Source organism: Somniosus microcephalus, chromosome 16, assembly GCF_052327205.1.
Source record: "Somniosus microcephalus isolate GS21.2 chromosome 16, FLI_Smic_1.0, whole genome shotgun sequence".
In the NCBI taxonomy this organism is placed as follows: Eukaryota; Metazoa; Chordata; class Chondrichthyes; order Squaliformes; family Somniosidae; genus Somniosus; species Somniosus microcephalus.
Window position 1 is genome coordinate 29,434,784 of NC_141002.1, and position 25,106 is coordinate 29,459,889.

The 25,106-nt window shown below is 45.1% G+C and overlaps 1 protein-coding gene across 2 annotated transcripts in view; it reads left to right on the plus strand.

Moving 5' to 3' along the window:
- Nucleotides 1-25,106, plus strand: part of LOC147106044 (metabotropic glutamate receptor 8) — a 477,360-nt gene that overhangs the window by 371,156 nt on the left and 81,098 nt on the right. For both annotated transcript variants that reach the window (XM_086008745.1, XM_086008746.1), the window contains exons 6-7: nucleotides 5,502-5,702; nucleotides 23,973-24,112. In XM_086008745.1, coding sequence (XP_085864871.1) covers nucleotides 5,502-5,702; nucleotides 23,973-24,112 — 341 coding nt within the window. The remainder of the gene's footprint in view (nucleotides 1-5,501; nucleotides 5,703-23,972; nucleotides 24,113-25,106) is intronic.

The following is a 25,106-nucleotide window of genomic DNA, read 5'->3' on the forward strand; positions in this document are numbered from 1 at the left end:
CTGGTTGCTGCATTGAAAACTTCTTTAGCTCCAGTTATGGAGCTAGCACTGGCACAGACATATTGGGCTGAAGGGCCTCTTTTTGTGATAACCTTTCTATGATCGCTCAAAAAAAATGAGGTGAGTTGCACAGAAATTATGGGTAAAAAGAAGTTTTGTGGAGTGCGCACCATAATTATTTCTTTTTGCCAAGTGACAAAAAGTAGACAGCTGACATATACACAAGTCGGAACTTTAAAGTCACTTTAAGAAGAGTCCAGTTCATTTTAAACGTCACTAATGGCTTCCCATTAACCTGTTTGCTCTGAATTATTTTTGGTCTATAAAAGAGCATGTTTATGGAAATACGATGATCTCATTTGGTCTGATATCGGTGTTGCTGCATTTCTGGGACAGATACACACCTCATTGATCCAAGATGTATGTAACTCCACAGTCTTAGGTTTACTACATCACAAAGACCCCAGATTTCTCTACAATATATTTAAAAACGTTTTCCTTCATCTCTTGCCTCGAAATTTGATTGTGATTTCGTTTGTGTATCATAATATATCGAGAACAAGCCTGCTTGTTTGTCCTTTGTTGCCTTCATTGGTGTTGAGCACAAGAGGGGAGCAGTTTCTGGATGCTGATCAACTCCTAATTTTGCCACAAATTGGCTTTGTGTTGTACTTGTAACTGCTGCACAAACCACACAGCTGCATTTTCTTTTCATTCTCAGGATGGGGGCGTCGCTGGCAAGGCCCAGCATTTATTGCCCATCCCGAATTGCCCTTGAGAAGGTGGCGGTGAGCCTTCTTGAACTGCTGCATGTGCTGAAGGTACTCCATAATGTTGTTAGGTAGGAAGTTCCAGGATATTGACCCAGCGACGATGAAGGAACGGTGATATAGGTCTGACACGGGATGGTGTGTGACTTGGAGGGGAATTGGGAGATGATGGTGTTCCCATGGATATTGAACCTATTCTCGGAAGGAGATCAAAGTACAACAATGTTTGATATTTTAAAAACCCGAGTGGCTTCGCAATCAGCTTCCTGTGATCTCTTTACAACAAATGCATGGCCGCCGCTTTCATGTTTCCATGGCGAAATGGACAAAAAGTGATCCCACGACACCAGCAAAACTCCCGAGCTCCTAAGTAATGATAATGGAATTTGATTTAGTCAGCCAACGTAAAGTATGGTCTCAGTGATTAGGAACTCTCTGTAATGTGATTCACAACCTGGTCCGTTACCACTTCTGCTGACTATTGGCAGGAACTTCAACAGCTCTTAGATTATTGAATGTTTGTCGAAAATGCAGAACTTCCAACGTCGGCCTCCAAATCTTTATTCAGCCTTTATCATCTGTGTATCAAGGCTGCACTTTGATCACTCATCTCAATACTTTATTAAAGCGAATGTTTGTTAGAACAGTGTTGAACAGAAATTTAGAAGCTGTTTTACAGCATTTCTCATTGTGTTCTGTATGACTCACATTTTAACAAGTACTCAGTCCTTGCTTAAGCATGCAAAGAATTTTTGCCCTGCTAGTCTCTCACCACCATAGTCACAGCTGATGGTGTTGATGTAAAGTCTCTGTGGTATATTGTGCCAACCTTTTTAGATAATTTAAGATGTCTGTTGGAGAAGAAGATTTCTTGTAGGTGATCTTGAATGTGTGGGCAGACTTTCCTCATTCTCTTCAGATAATCTGCACAAACATCACCATGGAAGTTGTGACATTTGGCAAGCCAGCTGTTGTCACATGCTACAGTTCCTTATTTGCAGCTTCATGAATGGTTATCTTAAACCCTTTTAAATGAAGAAACTGACCAGTAAACATTTTAGACATGCAAGTTGTCTTGTAGCAAATTGCAACTTTTCTATAAGTGCTGGAATACGAAGAGGCTGCTTTCGGCAATAGAGGGAGCAGCCAGTTTCCCTCCCTCCCCTCCATCCTGCTGCATTCCTGACATCAGCAGTGCAGTTGTGAGGAAGTGCTGAGGTAAAGGACAGGGGTGAAAAATTCAGTACCTTAGCGCCTCCCGTTAGTGCCAGCAGATGGCGCTAACGGGGCGCTAGAGCATTATTGCCGGGGTGAGGCAAGTCCAACGGCACACGCCAAATTCTGCGCCCCCCCCTGCAGCACCACCCCTGACAGTTATCGCCAGGAGCATCAACACCAGGTGGATCGGGACGTCAGTGAGTGTGCAATGCTCACTGAGTGCCCGATCTGTGAAATTGATTGTCAAACAGCGACAGGGAGAGCTGGCGTGAAGCAACAGGAAGCCGGCTCCAGAGATGTTATTTAAAGGGATCATCAGTAATGAGTCACAGCTGTAGGTTAGTGGAGTTTCAATGCTTTCTTGTCAGTTTCACGTAGTGCCACAGTCTCATTCCGTAATTTCAATGTTATTTAGTATCAGGAGTTGTGGCAACTGAAAAGAAGCTACATTTATTCTTAAAAAAATCAAACTGCTACACTTGGTTACATTAATGGAGGCTGTACTGGCAGTCAACCTCGCCCTCCAGGACCTATGGCAAAGGGAGCAAGAAAGACTGGAACATGTGGCCAGGGGGCAGAGGAGGGCCATCAGGGCTCTCAACAGGAGGCCTTACCCACCAAGGGTATTCCGGGAGCACTTCTCTTACCTCCAATTAAGTGAGGAGCAGTGTATTAGAAGGCTATGCTTCACCAAGGAGATGGTCACAGAACTCTGCCACCTCCTGCAACTAGACCTCGAGCCTCAGATCAGGTTGGCCATGGCTCTCTCAGTGGCAGTCAAGGTCACTGTCGCCCTCAGTTTCTTCGCCAGCAGATCCTTCCAGTCTGCAACAGGAGATATGGCTAACATCTTGTAGTTCGCCATCTGGGAGGTCACAGAGGCTCTCTACAGTAGGAAAAGGGACTACATATCCTTCCCCATCACCAGAGAGAAGCAGGACAAGTGTGCATCTGGCTTTTCCAGGATAGCTGAATTCCCCATGGTGCAGGGCACCACTGACTGCACCCATGTGGCTTTGCGGGCACCGCATAACAATCCTGAGGTCTTCCGTAACCACAAAGGCTACCACTCACTTAATGTGAAGTTGGTGTGCAACCACAGACAGCTAATCCTCAATGTCAACGCCCGCTAACCTGGCAGCAGCCACGATGCCTTCATCCTGCACCAGACCGGTGTGCCGGCACTCTTCCAGCCACCACGTCAAACTCGCAGCTGTCTGGTCGGAGACAACGTCTATCCGCTCTCCACCTGGCTCATGACTCCCCTCCGCATCCCCAACACTCCTGCCCATCACACATATAATGAGTGCCATGCTGCCACTAGGAACATCATGAAGCAACGGTTCTGCCGGCTTGACCGCTCAGGAAGGGGTTCAGGAAGGGAGAAATGCAAGCATACAGCATGATTAGCTGGAAAGTGCGAAAGGCTTGTGGGTTGAGGGGCAAGTGGGATGTGAGAAGAAGGAGGAGGAATGAACATACCGTTGTTGTATCCAAGGGGGTCAACATCGCCGGTGGCCATGGCACCCACCACCTGGCACCCAATGATCTCCAGCACTCTATTTTCCAGCGCAGACAGTGGTTGGGTGTCAGCTTGTCCCCTGCCTGTGCGCTCCTGCTCACTCCTGTTGTGAGCCACCTTGGCCTGCAAGAGAAAGGAAAGTGTGTCAGTGAGTGTGGAGTAATGTGTTTGGGTGATGTACCTATCATAGTTGAATAGCTGTCATTTTGTGCAAGGTGTGAGATGTGGGTGTGAGTGTTGGTAGGTAGAGAGTGGTGGTGGGTGAGTGCTGGGGGTGTGGTGCTTTGGGCAGTGTATGAATACTGTGATTCAGATGGTGGTATGTATAATTTGTTGAAGCATTCACTCACCCTGACCACCTGATTGAGGTCATGAAATTTCCTCCTGCATTGTGTGTGAGTCCTGGGGACCACAGTGCTGCCTGAGACCTGCTGGGCTACCTCCCTCCACATGGTGCAGAAGACTTGCGGCGAGGGCCTCCTGCCACTTGCCGGGTAGAGTACTGCCCTCCGTCTCTCCACAGCGAACACCAACGCCTCCAATGCTTGACCACAGTATCTGCGGGCTCTCTCCCTGGGGCGTGGATCTGCCATGAGTACAACTGCTTCAGTCCTCCGGCTCCTTCTCCTTGATCTGATGCTGCTTGCTGAGGCAGCTGCACAGCCAGCAATGCTGAGAATGAGGTTCTTAGCATCAATGACCCTCCCCTTTAAGAACTGGAAAAAGCTTGTGGCAATCATGACTTGCGATTAGACTGCACCTGATATTGGTCCACCCTTTGAGTGTAACGCCAATGAGCCTGGTATTAAAGACTTGAATTCGGACTCCAATCATTTTTTTGAACAGTGAGCACGAATTTTGCGTGCAGTCTAAAGCATTAGCGCCTGATGCTAATTCTCCAACTTTACTAATGATACCGCCCATTCCTGGGCTATAATGAATTTCTAGCCCCAGGTGTCTGGGGCAGAAGGAAAAGTAGAGCTGTCGTTGAGTTGAATCACATAAGAGCAGCACCAACAAATGTGCCAGGAGCCAATCACTCAGACATCTATTGGAAGTTTAGGCTCCATTGAGACCAGAAGAAAGAGAGAAAAAATTGGGGGGATGGGAAAATAAGAGAGTACAATTTCCTAAAAAAAAGTTTCAGTGCTTATAATTAGCATTTATGAGGGAACTTCAATGTACAGCAGAATGCTATAACGTAACATACACTAAGAATGTGTGACAGCAATTGGGGTACTAAATAGTTTGTATCTCACAGCACCACCTCCCGTGCATTATAAATATATTCAGCATAATAAAGAGTGTTAAAGGCACACTGTTATCTGGCACTGTGACTTGCAAGTTTTACCAGTTTTATGATCAGTGGAGTGCGTAATGATGTAATTGGTGACACCTCCGTATTGTTGTTCGCATCTGTCACTATAAAAGCTTTTCTTTAATGTAATGAAAAAAATACTTTGAAGGTGAGTTTTTGGAGAAGGCTGTTTCTGGCTACTCAAGAGAACTACCCTGTCCTAACACGACTCAGTGGCTGCCAATAAGTAGCATTGGGACTGGTGCGTTTGTGCAGTGACATATTGCCACCTTTTCATTCTACAGTATTGCATCAGTCATTAAAAGTAATAATTTCTCATTACTGCCCTGCACACGTGGAAGCACTGTGCACCTACAGCTGAATGCTACCCCACTTAAATACCAACTTGAGACACTGGTGCCTGAGGAATTGAGGATCTCACCGCTCTTTGGATTGTAAATGATGAAAGACACAAATGGAGAGTGAGTAACATCTGTTCTGTGGCAAGGTGAAGAAAAAATTAACAGTAATCTGTTGGAACCAGGCAGCAATGGAGAGAGGGTGTTTAAAGTGAAGTACTGCACTGAAGTTGAATTATTGAAATTCGTAAGCAACCTTGTACTTATTTTGTACTTGGGCACTGATGAAGTGTGAAAACCTCTTGAATGTTGAACCTCTTAATTGTTTTTTATAGGATTGGAAAGAATTGGAAGGGATTCATCGTATGAGCAGGAAGGAAAAGTGCAGTTTGTCATCGACGCGGTGTACTCAATGGCGCATGCATTGCACAATATGCACAAAAAACTGTGTCCTGGTTATGTTGGTCTCTGCCCTTCAATGAGCTCTGTGGATGGCAGGGAATTGCTGCGGTTTATTCGAGCTGTGAACTTCAGTGGTAAGTGGTTTAATTTTCATAGTTTTATCTTCCTGCTCTCTTTTGAAAACTTAGTTTTATTGCTGTGATTCTTGTAACCACCTTGAATTCTGCTGGAGATCAGACATATACAGGCCTTCAGCCGTGTGATTCAACGTTTCCTGCTCTGTCGGTCATTGCTCTTCTCAGAGGTGCAGGTGAGTTTGGACCTACATTCCATTGGGACTAATTATGAGACTTTTAATCTCTATTTGGAATTTCAGCCTAAACTTTTCAGATATGAAGTGACTGCTCTCTTACTGTGTTACCAAACTACAGGATTTTTCTCAGTTCACTGAAGGTCACTTCAGGGTACAGCACTGCTAATGAAGTGCATTGTGATGTAGGTAATATTCTAAGGTGACTTTCCCACTGAACATACCTACAGGTTTTTTTCCCCAAGCTTCCCTATTTCGATTCGATTTTTCTTTGTCTTTTCAGAGTTGATATCATTGAAAATTGTCGTGTCTAAACAAACTAAGGATATCGTCCTTAATTTGACGACCACTTTTAATGTGTCTCTGTTGTCAACAATTCTATTCATGTGGTGAGTAACTCTCATTGCTCAGTGGCCATGCAATAACATTGTGACTGAAACTGCTTTCAGCCCTCCTCCAAGCATTTGACTGTCATCTTTTATGCCTCTCAAGTGGGAATTGAACTCTGCTCTAAGCCATCTCCCATGCTGTTGCAATGTAATTCCGTCCCCATATTCAAGTCATATATTCAAGCTCCTTATTGGCACATCTTCATGCATGGTCTTGTACCGCCAATGTGAACTTTACTGACTGAGAACAACTGGCACGTCAACCAGTTATTTTCAACCATTAAAATGTGAATGGTGGTATAGAAGAATTTGCTTTAACTTAGAGAGGGTGATTCCGTGATCCAGCGTTTGTTGGGAGTTCACTTTAGGAAATTACAGGTGTGCAGCCGATGATTTCCCTACACGAGCCTTCCCCTGAATGCTGCTCCCCACTGGGAGCGCTGGATCATGGAATCACTCCTTAAAAGTTACTCTGGCTGTTTTTCTACCACCACCAATATCCGTCGTTCACAGTGTGGAACCACCTTTCCTAGAAGAAGCCAGCCCTGAATGAAAGTCCTTTCTCTCATAGTTACCACAACTTAGTCATTGCGAGGATGGCTAAAGAAAATTTGCGACTCGGTGCAGCAAACTCAGATTAAATGTGGACAGGCTGTAACCCGTGTGACACACAGGTTGTCCTTTTATGTTTTTGGTGCAAGTTGACCCTTTGGGCATGTGACGGACTGGTGACTGAAAGTCTCACACTGAGGATTTTTCCAGTGCTGACACGCAAATGACGTGTGGACATTTTTGCAACGGTAATAATTGGAATGCCCATTAGATTTCCTGAAACCTTGATGCCCCAACGCATTCCTGATAACTTCAGAATAGTTTGAAACCATAACCTTTGCTCTTGAAAGCATGTCAGATTTGGATACCAGTATGTTAAGAGGACTTAGTGCAGAAAACGCTGTTTAATATTTCCTCTTGGTTGACTAAATGACAACAGTTCAGTTGAAAATAGAAACTATCAAAGAAACTAGGATTTGTGTAATGCTTACACCAGCAAAAAGAAAATGAACTACTTCTGGGACTTTATCCTTAAACACATCACCCATTTTTTATAATAAAGCTGCTGACCAATCTTAAGCCTCGATCCCTGTCATTGTCGACTGGAGCTTTCTGATAGACTCATAGGAACTGGAGTAGGCCATTCAGCCCCTCGAGCCTGTTCCGCCATTCAATTAGATCATGGCTGATCTGTATCTTAACTCCATTTACTCACCTTGGTTCCATAACCCTTAATACCCTTGCCTATCAAAAATCTAACAATCTCAGTGAGATCAGTGCCAGTAAAGCTGAGTGAGGACCCTTGAAGTTGGGAGAAGAGTTTCTAATCATGCCACTGTTCATTTTTGCCCTGTGCTGTTTTTGCCCATGGCTCGGAGATTTGCATTTACTGCTGCTGAGGTTCAGGGGCTGCAGGCTCCAACGTGCACAGTGTTGATACAGGCAGCAGGACTGGGTCTGCCAGTAATGAAACCTGACAATATTTTAAAATAGAAGCTTCAGGGGGTATTAGCGACCTGCAACGGGCTGCCAAAGCATCGCCTGCGACCAGCAGAGCCCGAGATCGGCTGGGGGGAGCACAGCTTCGGGTCAGAACTGACTGCCAGGAACGGCCAAGTGGGTGACTGTGAGGAGCATCATTTGAAGGGTGTGGGAGTTGCCATAGGGAGTTTGGGCAGGGAGAGAGGCAGATTGGCCTAAGTCTAGTGAAACAATAGGGGCAGGCGAAAGAAAATCTGTAACGGAGGAGATGTGAAAGGGGGGAAATATAATATAAAACATTAAAGAAAAAAACCCAGAAAGGTTAAAAAAACAGAGAGCTTATGCGGGTACTCACCACTTGTAATTCAACATGGCAGAGAGTCGGAGGTGGCGGTGGCGAAACTAATCCACAGCACCACTCGGTGGTAAAAACCTGCAACTACAAATATACTCAAAACAGCCCTTCTAAATTATTCTCCTGTCACAGATTGTCACATTAATGGATATCCTATTAAAAATGTGATGAGTGTCACCAGAAAAGTGTAACATTTAAAATGCAAATGCAAACTCAAAGTAGCAATGACTACATGGCAAAAAGTAATTTATTGACTGTCAAGCACTTTGGGGTGTCTTGAGGACATGGAAGGTGCACTATGCAAGTTCGTTCTTTCTTCCATTAAGTGATAGCAGTGCAACAGTACAGCTGCTGATTTCGCTTGGTAAAGTAATTCCTTGGATGTGCTATGCTTTGAGCTGTCCCGTGGGCCTGATAAGGTGTTACATAAATGTGAGTTTCATTTCTTTCTTGGAACATAAATTTCAGCATGCCAACTCACTTGAGACAAAATATCGAGGCGCCATAATTGGGACAGTGTGTTTTTCCTGACCTACATTTGAAAAGGAAAGGATCCACATTAATGCAGCACCTTTCACATCCTCAGGAGATCCCTAACCTCTTCACTGCCAACAAATAACTTTAGAAGTACAGTCACTGTCATTTCATAGGCAAACATCGCATCCATTTTGCACACAGCAAGAGCCCATAAAGAGCAAATTAGATCAATGATGTGTTTTTGGTTCAGGGATGAATGTTATTCAGAATGACTTCCTGCTCTTCTTCAATAGAGACATGAGATGTTTTACATCTGACCAGGTAGTGAGAGCTTTAGTTTAACAGGCATTAGAGGGCTAGAAATTCATTTAGCCAGGAAATGGGCAGTGTTTAGACTGAAAATGGTTGAGTAGCGCCAGTTGAAAATCATCTAGGCTGCATGCAAAATTCGTCCTCACTCCTCATTAAAATGATTGCAGTCATGATTCTCATCTAAAAACCCAAGCTCATTGGCATTACACTGAAAAGCTGGACCAATATCAGGGGCAGTCTAATTGCAAGTCTTGATTGCCACAGATTTTTTTTACTACTTAAAGGGGAGGTTCATTGATGCTGTGGTACCTCATTCTCAGCATTGTTGGGTGTGCAGTGGCCCCAACAATCCTAAGAAGAAGGACAAGGAGAAGGATCAGTTACTAACAAATCCTGATAGCAGATCGCTGCCCCAGGGAGAGAGCCTAGAGGTTTTCTGATGAAACTTTGGAGGCATTGGTTTTAGCAGTGGAGCGAAGGCAGGTGGTCCTGTACCTGCCAACTGGCAGGAGGCCCTCACCACAATTCTGCCGGACTATGTGGAGGGAGATGGCACACCACGTCACGGGCAGCAGTGTGAGCCACAGGACCCACACCCAGTGCAGGAAGAAGTTTAACGAGCTCACACAGGGTGAGTGAAGGCTTCAACAAATGCTACATACCACCACTGCTCAATGCACCACACCCCCAGCGCTCACCCACCAACAATCTCTACCTAGCAACACGAACACCCACATCTCACACCTTGCACACAATGACAGCTATTCAACTATGGTAGGCACAAGGGTCATTAGTTATTAGAATTCATGTGACATGTGTGATATGTTTATAGATAAAGTTATTAATTGTGTTTGGAATATTTTGTGGTCTCTCTCATTTCACCTTTGCACCCATGATGATCCTGTGATATGGCATGAGACAGAGATGGTATGACAGGGATGTGGTGAGCTAAGGGGATCCGGGGTTTCATTCATGCGATTTGGAGTCTGATGAGCTGGTCGCGGTCAGCCCGTCCAGAAGGTCGATTGTCTCACTCCCTCCGCTCCCTCCGTCGTAGATCCTGGAGGGCGAGGTCCACTGCCAGTACAGCCCCCAGGACTTTTAGCAAGTGTTGTAAGTTGGAGCTTTTCAGAAATAATTATGGAGCTTTGTACTTGCCACAACACTCTCTGATACCAAAGAACCTTGAAAGGAATAAAGAAAACTCCTGCAGTAGCAGGAAGTAGCACACAGCCACTCAAACTTCAAAAACCTTTCAGGTCCGAGTGATTGGTGAGGATCCCTTTAAATAGTGTCGCTGGAGCCGGCTTCCTGCTACTGCACGCCACCTCAACCCGTTGTTGCTTTCTCCAGCCGGTAAGTTTAATGGCTAAAACAAAGTTGGGAGATCGGGCATCAAGTGAGCGTTACACACTCACTGACGTCATGATCTCCATGACTGCGATGTCCCTGGTGATCAAGTTTACTGGCAGCTCTACCGGCTAGACGGATATGGTGTGCGGTGCTGGAACTGTCATCAGCAGTCGGTAGAGCTCCGAATGGCATTTTAGTGCCATCTCATGGCGCTAACGTGTGGCGCTAAACACATGAATTTCTAGCCATCGCATTCCCACAGTACTGCACTGAAGTGCCTTTGTAGATTATGCCGCAAATCCTGGAGTGAATCTTGAACTCACAACCTTCAGACTTAGAGGCGAGAAGATGACTAACTGATTAAACTGACCATTGCTTTGCAGGCTGTGAATTGGATTTGTGTTTCCATCAGAATAGAGAACAAACTAATTTCAAATAGATGTAAGCATTAATCATTTGTCTACTAATAGTCACACAGCAATATTTTAAAGCCATATTTTTGTGCATTGCTTCTGGGAAACACCGGTAAATTTCTTGGTCTTCCTGATTTTGTGGGACTTTTTGCACAAATGCAGCCCTTGAAAAGGATACAGCGTCTTCTTCTTCTTCTTAGGCAGTCCCTCGGAACCGAGGATGACTTGCTTCCACATTAAAAATGAGTTCTCAGGTGACTGATGAGTCCAATGCGGGACCTACAGTTTCTGTCACAGGTGGGGCAGATGCTGGTTGAAGGGGCGGGTGGGTGGGGTGCTTGGGTTGATGTGCGCTCCTTGCACTGCCTGCGCTTGGATTCCGCTTGCTCCCAGCGAAGAGACTCGAGGTGTTCGGCGCCTTCCCAGATGCTTCTCCTCCACTTTGTGCGGTCTTGGGCCAGGGATTCCCAGGTGTCAGTGGGGATGTTACACTTTTTCAAGGAGGCTTTGAGGGTGTCCTTGAAGCGTTTCCTCTGTCCACCTGGGGATCTCTTGCCGTGTCGGAGCTCCGAGTAGAGCACTTGTTTTGGGAGTCTCGTATCGGGCATGCGGACGATGTGACCCGTCCATCGGAGCTGATCGAGCGTGGTCAAAGCTTTGATGCTGGGGATGTTGGCCTGAGCAAGAACACTGGCGTTGGTGCGCCTGTGCTGCCAATGGAATTGTCAGCATTAGTGACAACACTGCATACAATCTGTTCGAGCGTGTATGAAACTAGGAATTGTGAAAAAATCTATTTTCACCACTTGTAGCAAAACTATGATTAAAGGCAAAAGATCAAAATTCATTAGCAGTTCCTGCTGATTTCTGACACCTTACCAATACCAAACTCCACATTTCTGTAGTTCGTCGCTTAAGTTTTCAAACCTCAGTTTTTCACAGAATGTGGGATCAGCCACCTAACTTTAATCTGCCTCACCTCTGCATTGTCCAGAACTGTACTGTGCTGTACACTGGAAGATAACAAGCCCACATTTGTTCTATAAAGTGAATGCTTCTCCCGTCATTGTCTGCAATAGTCTGTTTCTGGCAGCCTGGATTTCTAACACTTCTGAACCATGGAACCGAATGGTGTTCTTAGAACTGCACAGCACAGCACAGCACAGAATGTGTCATTTCTTACATCGCATTAGCTGCCACAGTAAGTGAGCGATTGCTTTTGTTTACACAGGGCATCAATACTGCAGTGCCGGTATTTCCTGTCCCTTGTACTGATGCTGCTGTTTAAAAATATCAAGCACTGATTTCTGACCCAACATTTTGGGCCGTATTTCCATGCTCCATCGAGGCACAGTGACATGCTTGCTTAACTATGGCTGGAATCGCACCACGAGAAACTGCTTTAGACACCTTTGTGCCATCCTTTCGGATGCCAGACCATTCCGACACCCAGTCAGGACTGGAATTAATGAGGTGCCTCCATAACATTTAAACAATGAACAAATATATGTGGAAAAATAAGGAACCAGTTGCATAGTATCATAGTGGCCCTTTTTGTTTGATTTTATCCCTCCAGCTATTTCCTTACTTCCTTTTAGTAACGCTGATTGACAGAGCAATTATGAAATAATGTTCCCGTTGGTGATTACTCAGAATACCATGTAATCCATATGACAGTTCATTTTTACTGGGTTCTAGTTTTTATGCAGCTAATAAAAATAATGAAGTAGTAACTTCCAATTGTCAGGAATACATGAGATGATAAATGACTTCAACATTGATTTAGATAATGGAGTTTAATCAGAAGACAAATACTTTTGCTTAAGACTCTTCGGACAAATGAAGTTATTATTATATTAAGAATTATATATTTGCAGTGTAAGGTTAGCAGAGAGCGCTCAGATGATAAATATATTTGTCCTGTATGTCATTGCTTTCACACAAGTGAGAATACACCCAGAGAAAGTAAGTATTCTGATACCTTGAACCCAAGCTGCAATGTGTAATCTAACTTGCTAGTTTCCATGTACTTTGTTTCTTTATTCTTCTCAATTCTCGGTTCTCTATTTGTGGGAGAAATCTGACCAAATCATGCCCGTTTTCCAAAATAATGTGATTGAGGCCCGAGGCCCAATTTTGGGCTGGCCTCGGGCCTCCCGGTTGGGGCACAGTGATGATGTGCCCCTAGTTATGCGCCCAAAAGTGGGTCCTAACCGGTGTTTACCCCTTTGCCTCTATACCCATTCATTTCTCTGTGTTTTTGTTACGTCCGTGAATAATTGAGACACGGACAGCAGGAGTGAACAAAATAAGTCTTTACTGGTGGAAGTCCATAGTGAAAACTAAAAACACAGAGGCTCACTAGCGCCTTTTATACAGGGGTGGACACTGCTGGTACTGCAGTCTGAGACCAGTTATTCTCTTAAAGGTACATACACAACAATTCCTCCCCTTTTAGATAAACAGTACATAACATTCATTTAACAACTAAATGATAACTAATTACAATCACAATTACAGTTGCTAGATACATTGGTTAAGTTTAAGCAATTATAAGTTCAGTCTTTGAGGAGGCTTCCTGATTCTGTCTGGATAACGCCTCTTTGGGGTATCAGGTTCTTCTGGCAATGTTGAGTCGGGATCAATGTCGTTGTTTGGTTCATCTGCTTCCAATATTACCGGTTCTGCGGTAGCTGCAATTGGAACGTCGATTTCATTACCAGGTGTATCAGATCGTGGTGTGGAGTTGATGTTTTCCAGTGACTCTAGAATCTGGTCAGCATGGCGTCTTACAATGCTCTCCCCAACATCCACGGTATACATGAGAGGTCCTTGTCGTGTACAAATCGTTCCTGGCTGCCATTTCTCAGTGCGGTAGTCCCGGGCCAAAACTGGTTGACCTATCTTAAAACTCCTGGTCGGCCTTTCATTCATATTCTGAAACTGCCTGTTCTCCACATCTCTTCGGACGTTTGGCTTAACCAAATCCAAGCGGCATCGTAGTCTTCGATTGAAGAACATCATAGCTGGAGTTTGGTTGGTAACCGCATGTGTCGCATTCCGGTAGGCAAACAAGAAGTTGTCCACCTTGTGTTGTAGGGGTATATCTTCATTACACATTGCCTTGATAGCCTTCTTGAATGTTTGGACAAACCTCTCGGCCAATCCATTAGTGGCTGGATGATATGGGGCAGATGTGTAATGCTTAACACCATTGTTCTTTAAGAACCTCCGGAACTCTTCAGACACAAACTGTGGTCCATTGTCAGAGCAAATCTGTTCAGGCAACCCATTCCTGGCGAATATGGTTCGTAAAACTGTGATAGTTTTTTCCGTGGTGGTTGAGGACATTTTTATTACCTCTGGCCACTTTGAATGTGCATCCACCGCAATTAAAAACATCGAGTCCATGAAGGGACCAGCAAAATCAATGTGCACCCTTTGCCATGGAGATGAGGGCCACTCCCATGGATGCAGAGGAGCTTGTGGTGGGGCGTTTTGGACCTTCTGGCATCCTGCACAGCTCTTGGTCATCTCTTCGATTTCTCTATTGATTCCCGGCCACCACACAAACGCTCTGGCTAAGCTCTTCATTTTTACCCCACCCAGATGACCCTCATGAAGCTCATTGAGCACTCTATCCATCAACTTAGGTGGAATTACTACTCTGGATCCACACATCAAGGTTCCTCTGCACACTGACAGCTATTCTCTTCTCGGCGAGAATGCTGGCAGCAGTGGTTCGCCATGTGCTGGCCATCCCTTCACCGTTAAATCATAGACCCGTGATAGTGTCGGGTCATTCCGTGTTTCCTTTTCTATGTTTGCATTCGTCACAGGGAGACATTCGACTATGGTCGAGTGGAATAACTCCATTGGATCCACTGCAAGGTCTTCTTCTTCCACCGTCGGCAACGGTAGACGTGACAATCCATCAGCATTTCCATGCTGTTTAGTTCCTTTGTACTCGATGTCATATTGGTGTGCCCCTAGGAAAAGGGACCATCTCTGCAGCCGTTGTGCTGTCATTATCGGTACGCCCTTCTGAGGGTTGAAAATGGAGACAAGAGGTTGATGATCGGTTAGTAGAGTAAATTTTTGACCGTGCAGGTAGTGATTGAACTTCTTCACCCCCCACACTAGGCTGAGGGCCTCTCTGTCAATCTGGGCGTAGTTACGCTCGGCAGAAGTTAACGAGCGTGACGCAAAAGCTATCGGCCTCTCTAAACCATCAAGGAATTTATGTGACAGTACCGCCCCAATGCCGTAGGGAGACGCATCACACGCCAGCCTGATTGGCAGTGCTGGGTTGTAGTGAGCCAATACTTCCCTTAAAGTGATTAAGTCCTTATTCTTCTGAAAAGCACGCTTACAATCATCGCTCCATTTCCATGCTATCCCCGTTCGTAGCAGGGCGTTCAGTGGGTGCAGAATTGTCGACAAATTCGGCAAAAACGTATGATAGTAATTCACCAATCCGAGGAATGACCTCAGTTGCGACACATTTTCAGGCGCTGGGGCCTTAACAACTGCTTCAATTTTGTCAGGGGACTTATGTAACCCCTCTTCATCAATCACGTGGCCACAATACGTTATCTGTTGCTTAAAAAATTCGCACTTGGGGCGGTTGGCTCGCAGCCCATGTTCCCGTAGTCTAGTGAGCACCTGTTCTAGGTTGTTAAGGTGTTCACTGTCATCTTCACCTGTTACAAGAATGTCGTCCAAGTAACACTGAGTCCCCGGAATCCCTTGCAGAACTTGTTCCATCGCTCTTTGCTATATCGCCGGAGCCGATGCTACTCCGAATACCAATCGATGATACTGGTAAAGACCTTTGTGAGTGTTTATCGTGAGATACTTCCTAGAGGACTCTTCAACCTCCATCTGCAAATATGCTTGTGCTAGGTCAATTTTTGTAAAACGCTTCCCTCCAGACAGTGAGGTGAAGATGTCTTCTATCCTTGGAAGAGGATATTGTACTGTGTGAAGGATTGGGTTCACCGTCACCTTGAAATCCCCACAGATGCGAATCTTCCTTGGCTCCCCGGACTTATTGCTTAACGTTTTCTTCATGACAGGAACGATGGGTGTCGCCCACTCGCTCCAGTCGACCTTAGACAACATGCCCACCTTCTCCAGATTCTCCAGCTCTGCCTCGACGGCTGGGTGAATTGTATATGGTACCGGTCTTGCTTTGAAAAACTTGGGAACTGCATTCTCTTCTATTTTTATCGAGGCGGTTATGCCTTTAAGCGTGCCCAGTTCTTGTTGAAATACCTCTTTGGCGTTAGCTAAGATTGTTGACAATCGTCCAGGAGTGATGCCTTCATCTTTTTTACCGTCCACCGTCATTGCATGAATGGAGTGCCAATCTAAGTTTATCTTCCTGATCCATTCCCGTCCCAATAACGGTGGTCCACCATTTGGCAGTATGTAGAGATACAATTTTCGTATTTTCTTGCCGTTGTATTCGACAGGCACCCTTATTTTTCCTCTGGGGTATACTTTTTGCCCCGTATACGTCGTCAAGACGATGGATGTCTCTCTCAAGGGTATGTGTGAAAATAGCCGCTCGTAGTCTCGTCGATTCATGACGGTTAGCGCTGATCCTGTATCCAATTCCATTTTAACTTGTGACCCTGCTATCGTGAGGGTGACCCAAATGGTTCGGTGATCCTCTTTTGCGATTACATTGTGAAGTTTGAGACAGCTTAGTCTCCTGTTCCCGGATTCACTATCGCTCATCTGGTCTTCGGAACTACTGTCCGTCATCTTTTGTACTTTCTTGTACGGTTCCTTAGTAGCCTTTTTGTTGTCGCTGGTCTTCTTCCCAGACCTGCAAACTCATGCAATGTGTCCCATCTTCCCGCATTGCCTGCATATTTTGTCTTTGGACCAGCAGTCCTTCTGGTCATGGTTAGTTCTGCCGCAGCGATAACATTTTGCAAATCCCCGTGTCATTTCGTGGGTGCCGTATTCCTGTGGTTTTTGTTGAATTTCTGCAGCTCCCTTGGCTGCTGCTTCATATGATACTGCCATGCTAAAAGCCTTATCTAGCGTCAGCTCTTTCTCTGAGAGTAACTTCTTCTGTGTTCCTTCACTCAGGAGTCCACAGACAAATTTGTCCTGTAGGGTATCTGCCAGTCCTGCTCCAAACTGGCAGTGCTTTGATAGCTTGCGTAGTTCTGTAAGATACTCAGCATTGCTCTCATCTTTGTGCTGAGTTCTCCTGTGGAATTTAAATCTTTCTGCCATCAACAGCGGTGCAGGGTTTAAGTGTTCCTGTTGGACAGCAACAATTTCGTTAAAACTCTTCGCCTTCGGTTTGGCTGGAGTAATCAGGTCCCGCAACAGGCCGTACGTTCTAGTGCCCATTAAGTTTAGCAATATCGATGCCTTTTTCCCGTCCGCTATTTCGTTTGCCTCGAAATATACCTCGACTCTTTCCACACACGTGGTCCAGTCCTCTATTGTATTATCAAAAGCAGTGATACAGCCAGTCTTCGGCATCTTGCAAATCTAAAATGGCGCCTCCCGTGCTTTGCCTTCTTCCCCGATTTAACAAAATGGCGCCTCCCGCTTTGCCTTCTTCCCCGCTGTTGTTAGCGCTGCTTTCCACGGTTTCTTGCGCGTTTAATATTGATTCTTTTTCTTTTATTATTTTCCCGTCGTGGAGCGGACCCTCTGGGACACTTCCCTCCCTCTTCTTAGGTCCGAACGCTGCCTGGATTCGAAGCACCGGCCACGCCCTGTGCGCTCCACCCTCTCTCTCTCTCTTTGCTTCCCGACTCGCTGCCCAGCCCCGTTGAAAAGCCACCCGATCGAGCTCTAGCCCGCCGCAGCCCAGGAAGGATCAGTGCACTACCTGCCACCAGCCCGATTAGCTGGGAAACCACAGACCGAGGAACCCAGCCTGGCTCTGGACAGTCTCTCCTGCAAGTTTTCAATCCGACGATTTGGAGGGCGGTTGCCCACGGTCGACGCCCGTTTCTCGAGTTTCTTTGGATTTTTTTTTTTTTTTTTCTTTCTTCTGGCTTCGACCTTCAATAACGTCGTCTGAGGTGCTGCCGAGTTGCAGGTAAGTTCATTTCTTACTCGTCGCCAGTGTTACGTCCGTGAATAATTGAGACACGGACAGCAGGAGCGAACAAAATAAGTCTTTACTGGTGGAAGTCCATAGTGAAAACTAAAAACACAGAGGCTCACTAGCACCTTTTATACAGGGGTGGTCACTGCCGGTACTGCAGTCTGAGACCAGTTATTCTCTTAAAGGTACATACACAACAGTTTTCCTGCACCTCCGATTCCCTTTGCTTCTTTTGCTTTACCTGACTCTAACTCCTAAGCAAGTCAAACTGAAAATCAGGGCGGTCTTGCACGCTGAACTGCTGATGTGCAACTGTAGGATGGTAGACAAAGAAAATGGACTCATAATTAAATAGGAGCATATAACCTCTCAGAGATGTACACTACTTGCCATTTTCTTTAACATTACTGCACCATCACTTTCCCCCCCCCAAGAATCGTGGCCATTCTTGAGGCTCAGAATTGTTTTATTTTCTTGTAAGTTTTCAGTGACTGTTCATAAAGCTGCTGAGAATTTGTAATATAAACCCATGGATTGAGTTGGGTGTGGAATTGATGTTTTCTGCACACAAGAACTGAGTTGTTCAAGAATTCCAATACCTAACTTCCCGTGGATATGGGAGTGCTGTCTCGTTGATCAATTTTACAATCAAAGTCAGTTGCTGGTGATGGATGTTTTCCAATGATGTGGTGATCATTTCTTAGGTTCAGATCAATAGCTGAGTCATAATAGAGTGTGCTTGTAAGATGCAATTGATGTACTGTGAAATAACCGCTGCATATAACCTAGAATAACCATTGCCTCTGTGACTTACATTAGCTGTAAAGATTAGGTCACAATTATATCAAATGCTGTTTTGAAATGTCAGTCTTGTCTTAATCAGAATGGCTGCTGTGTTTGCCCTCCATAGCAATTGTGACTGCAATTTCTTAAAAAGCACTGTGAAGCACTTTGGGACATTCTCAACAGCTGTAATTAGGCACTATATTTTCATTTATTTATTTTCTTTCTTTCTTTCTTTCTTTCTTTCTTTCTCCTTCCTTCCTTTCTTTCTTTCTCCTTCCTTCCTTTCTTTCTTTCTCCTTTTTCTTTCTTTCTCCTTTCTTTCTTTCTTTCTTTCATTTCTTCTTCCTTCCTTCCTTCCTTTCTTTCTTTCTCCTTCCCTTCTTTCTTTCTCCTTTCTTTCTTTCTTTCTTTCTTTCTTTCTTTCTTTCTTTCTCCTTTCTTTCTTTCATTTCTTCTTCCTTCCTTCCTTCCTTTCTTTCTTTCTGCCTTTCTTTCCGCCATTCTTATCTGTTCCTTTCCTTTCCTTCCTAGTGACCCTGCTAGAAAACCTGTGCTAACCTGTCCACATAAAGGAAAGTACTTCACACAAAGTTTATTTCAACTGACTAAAGATAGTCTGAGAAAAAACTTTGCTCCATGTAACCCTTCTCTCACTGCCAACTGTCTGAACTCCATCTCTTTCCTGCTGTGTAATATTGCAGACTGTGGGACGCTGAGCTACTCACGTCGCCAGTAAGAGCACCAGCTTTCCCAGGGAGTTTGACCTTTTAAAGCTGGGGTTCTTCCAGCTGGCACATCAATAGGTGTGATTGAATATTGATTGCTCTTCACAAACAAATCGTCAAGATTTAGATTTGGACCTTGTGCCTTCTAACAGATTCACTGACCAATCTTCCACTAACCAGACACAAACCTGTGACCAGAGCGGTTTATGCTCCTTGAGCAGAACAGTTTGCGAGTTGAATTTGATAGTTTAAGATGATGGTTATAGAGGCATAGGGGGAGAAATTCAGTATCGCCCCATTTGGGGCGCAATTATCGGCCGGGTGCAAAGATTAGTGCCTGGCGCTAATTATCGCCCCCGACTGCAAACTTGGCTTTTATCGCCCCTGGAGGTGATTGGAGCGCTAAATCAGGTGCTAAACATCTATCTTAAAGCACAAAGGCCAAGGAGCGAGGTGCTACCTCAGAGCGCTGGTGAAGCTCATGTGATGTCAGTCAGCAATGGAACACAGATACAATGGCGCCAGCCAGTTCTTAAAGGGGAGGGTCGATCTTGCTCTCCATCCACACCCTGCTCATTGCAACCTTGAATCTCGGCCTGGAGAGACCTGTACATAAAATCTGTTGGAAAGAACAAAAGAGAGGCCCAGGGAAAGAGCTCAGAGTGCAGCCCCCATAGTCTCTTCTAAATTGATGCAAGGAAGATCAAATCAGAAAGAATCTGCAAAGTGCTGCTCAGTACCCAAAACTCCTCAACACAGCTTTGAAGATCTCCTGCAGTCTCTGTCTCTCTCTCACTCAGAATGCGTGGTGCAAAAATTTCACCGACAAAAAAAGGCAGGAAGTGGTCGCCTTTAAATAGCGCTCCCCTAGTCCCTTCCCGGCTGCAAAACGCTCCCCTCAACCTGTAGTTGCTAGCGGCAGGCGGTAAGACAGGGGGCGCCACTCAATATCCGGTCCAGGGCGCTACCGGGGCGTTGCACACTCGACTGACGTCATGATCTGCCGGCGCAGGAGATTGTGGCGGTAGTGCTTAGCGCCTCCGCAAAATATCTAGTTAATTTCGTGAGTGGCGCAAACATCGCCGCGCATGGGCGCTAGTTGCTTTGCGCCCCATTAGCGCCCTCTTAAAGCACTAACAGGAGGCGCAAACCAACTGAATTTTTCCCCCATAGAGTCATAACGACACAGAAGGACGCCATTCGGCCCATCGAGTCCATGCCGGCTCTCTGTAGAGCAATCCAGTCAGTCCCATTCCCCCGCTCTATCCCCGTAGCCCTGCAAGTTTATTTTCCTATCCAGTGCCTATCCAGTCTCCCCTTGAAAACATTGAGTGTGTCCACTTCCACCACTTCCATCGGCAACGAGTTCCAGGTCCTCACCACTCGCTGTGTAAACATTTTTTTCCTCACGTCCCCCCTGTATCTCTTGCCCAAAACCTTAAATCTGTGTCCCCTAGTCCTTGTACCATCAACTAATGGGAACAGCCTTTCCCCGTCTAGCCTATCCAAACCCATCATAACCTTGTACACCTCTATCAAATCACCCCTCAACCTCCTTTGCTCTAATGAAAACAAATCCAGCTTCTCCAACCTGTCCTTGTAGCTAAGATTCCCCCATCCCCAGAACCATTCTGGTAAATCTCCTCTGCACCCTCTCAAGGTCCTTCACATCCTTCCTAAAGTGTGGTGACCAGAACTGGATGCAATACTCCAGTTGTGGCCTAACCAGCGCTTTATAAAGGGTCAGCATAACTTCTCTACTTTTGTACTCAATACCTCTATTTATGAAGCCCAAGATCCCATATGCTTTGCTTACCACTCTCTCAATATGTCCCGCCACCTTCAGGGACCTATGAACATTAACTCACAGGTCCCTCTGTCCCTGCACACTCTTTAAAACTGTGCCATTAAGTGTATATTGCCTCTCCCTGTTCCTTCTGCCAAAATGTATCACCTCACACTTCTCTGTATTAAATTCCTTCTGCCACTTGTCTGCCCAATCTGCTAGCCTTTCTATGTCCTGTTGCAGTTGATTGGTATCATCCTCACTGTTTGCCACACCCCCAAGTTTGGTGTCATCAGCACAAGTTACCATCCTGTTTTGTAGAAATGGTACAGCTTTAGTAAGTACAGTTAATAATTTACTACATAATTTGGCTGTAGATCTAAGGTGTTTTTGAAAAGTATTACAGATACATTTGCAACAGTTACTTTTCCCACATTTAAAGCAAATTTTCAGCGGCGGCTTATTTTGACCTCTGATTTTGTGACAATATTGAAAGTTTATTCTCTAATGATTTTGAAATGACCCCAAAGGTCCTTCTATATGACTGTTTGCCTCTCCTGCTTTACCTACTTTATGTTGCAAATTACAAATCTGTTGAAAATATGGCCTCTTCCCTTTTCCACTCTAGTTTGTTTTATCCACTCATCACTTCCCTCTTTTAGCCTTCCAGCTCCTATGATTTGTCCTTTTGTTTGTTGGAAAAAGTCACCAATAACGTGAGGGACCTTTCAACTTGAAATGGCGATACAGTTCCGATAAGTGGTTGTACACAAATGTGGCTGATAGACTTGGCACAGTTGTCACCAGACTTTGCACCAAATGACTCCAGACGATGACCACGCTCAGATAGCAGCTTCAATATCTATGCAAGCACTGTGTGAGGTTTTAGTATCCCTGGGCTCTGCAGCTGAGGAACGTTGTGAACTGTCCCTGCAGTAGTGGCTTCCAGCTCCTGTACTACTGCTACCATGTGCTCCTCCTCACTGTTGCCCCTGATTCACCCAGCCCTGCCTTCTCAAACTGACTAAGTGTAAATCTCCCGGGGGGTGGGGGTTGGTGGATGTACCTGTACACCAGCCTGCGACCGGTGGATGAAGTGACACAAATACCACGAGGTGCTGACTTATTCTGCATTCCCCAGAAAGCTGCAGTGGAATTCACTGGCAGTGAGAGCAAGAAGGGTGTAGGGGCGGTGAAGCCTGAGGCCTCCTTTAAGCTGAGGGCTAGTACAATCATTTTCCTGCTATTTCTTCTCCCACTCTCACCAGTGATGGGAAGCGCAACACTTTTCCGGTTTGGAGAGCCCAGGCTGAATCTTTATCCCAGCTGGAATGGAGGTGGAGGTGGAGGTGGATCTTTGACAAGGGAGGGCCTCCACTCACCTCTTGCCTGTGCCCCAACCTCAGTCCATTTCCTGAAGTAGGGTGATCATCATGGTAAGGGTGAGTGCCAGGGCCAGTTACAGTGCTGTGTGAGCACCTGCCCGAGGCTGGGGGGAGAGGCAGTAAAACGGATTTGATGCTTTGCCACAGTGTGGCTCGTCTAACTGTGCTGGCTGAAATTTAAAAAAATGTAAAACAGATTCGCTGATGCTCTGTGATCGACTGTAAGAGGGCTGCCATCCATTTCAATTATAACCCCTTCCCCCCCCTGCACCAACGCACTATGACCCATAACAACACTAGACACTAGGAACGTCCAGATATCCCTTGCACCTAGCGTTGTTAGGGAACAATGATGGGAGATACATATGACATTATCCTATCTATTGCCTCCCATTATAATACATCCACACCACCCATATTTGGGAGGGAGTGGGGTGGGAGAGGACAGTTGATGGGGAGCCTCTCCTGCCCACCCACATTATCTCTGATTCAACAGAACCGGAGAGGAAATCTGGGCCTACCGCGTTGGTGTCCAACGGGGACCATTTTCCACTTTGCCACCTTCGCGGTAACTCCTCCAGGTTACCGGCTCAAGCAGCGGAGTTGAATATGGCCTCCGATATTTCCAGGCTACGTATTGCACGAGGCAGAATCGGTTCAAACTTGCCCTTTACTCTGCGCCAATGCTACGTCTTAGCCCCGATTTCACAAATACATTTTTCACTTCACCACTGCAAAATCGCCACAAACAGTTGTCCTTACCATTTCGCACAGTGAGTTGACCAATATTTGAGGGGTTTTCTGCCATGGGCTCATGGCCCGTTCAGGGCTGCCTGAACTCGGTCACAGCTTACAGCTGGCGAAGGGGAGACTTGAATCTCCTCAGTCTGGGCTGAGTTTGAACCCCAGGGGTAAAAAAAAAACTCCACTTGTGCCAGCTATAGCTTTGCGAGATACAACTTTCGTGTTGATTTTGTCATTGAAATCATTTTGGATCATTGACAAACATGCTTCCTTTACACCGGAGATTTTCCTGGTTTCACAGTATTTCTGACATAAAGTAATTCAAATGCCGAGTCAGTCTGGGTTTTAACAGAGCTGTCATAGTCCTCCCTCAGCAATACCTGCATGCTGCATTAATGCTGGTTTATTTTGACACATTCTCCCAGAAATATAAAATAAAAATCAGTCACAGATTGGATAAGATGCAAATCCATCTTACACCACGTTGTACTTCAAGTAATATGTGTGACTTTTGTATTCATGTGAAACTTATTTCCTATCATAGGCTTTTTTTTCCTTGCAACTGACTGAAAATGAGTTAAAAGTTTATTTTCCAGATAACGAGTTTTAATTGTGAGGTTCAGGAACATTCCCAGAAGCTGCTGCCAGTCATTCCCATATTAAATGATGTATTCCTCACTGCACATAGCAGCTTGAGTTTAGTTGCATTCCCTCATGCTATTCACATGCACTTTGTAATGTTCTTGTAGGAAGTGCTGGAACTCCTGTGACGTTTAATGAAAATGGAGATGCTCCTGGACGATACGACATCTACCAGTATCAGGTTGCCAACATATCCTCTCATGGGTATAAGGTTATCGGACAGTGGACTGATTACCTTCACTTGAACGTAAGCAACAATCTTTTTCTTCTTGTCAGCAAAAGTAACATAACCAGTGGTGGTTCTAATTTCTATTGGAGAACTTTTCAGTTCTCGGACACTAAACTTCTGGGTTTTTTCGGGGTTGTGTCTTGTGCATCTGATTCAATAAGTGCTAGACAATATACTAATCGGAAAAGCATTGGATAGCATGAAATTCACTGTAGCCATAGCCAGGTATGAAATATCTCTAATGATATGCTTTATATCCAATCCTTGATGTGTTCAAATCGTAGATCCCTCTTTCATGCTCGCTGTGATATAACAGGTTTGCTTTTGGGAACATTGGATAATGTGCATTGTCCTTTCGCAAGGAATTCTTATTATAGCAATAACTTAATTTGTTGAATAGGGGCTATTACGGCCATTTCAAGCCTCTGAGGTGCTCCTTGCCATTGTGAGTGGTGGATGGGTTAGTAATGAGACCCATTGAGACAGTAATGATGCCAATGCACAAAGAAAATTTTGTTATTGCTATTATCACCAATTTTTGTGCTGTAATTTTCTGTACAGTGCCACTGCTTTAAGCTGGTCAGAAAGTTTCTTTGAAATTCATTGAAAATGTCCGTTTTGAGATTTCAAACATACCAACTGAGTCATGTCTTCATTTTTAAAAATTCATTCTTGGGATGTGGGCAAGGCTGGCATTTATTGGCAATCCCTCGTTGCCCTGAGAAGGTGATGGTAACTGAGTGGCTTGCTAGGCCACTTCAGAGGGCAGTTAATTGTCAAGCACATTGGTGTGGGACTGGAGTCACATATAGGCCAGACTGGGTAAGGACAGCAGATTCCCTTCCCTAAAGGGGTACCAGTTGGGTTTTTCTGTCAATCTGACAACTTCATGGTCACTCTGACTGATACTCTTTTATTTCCAGACTTTTAAAAACTGAATTCAAATTCTCAAACTGTTATGGTGGGATTTTAACTTGCATTCTCTTGACTACTCGTTCAGTAACATAACCAC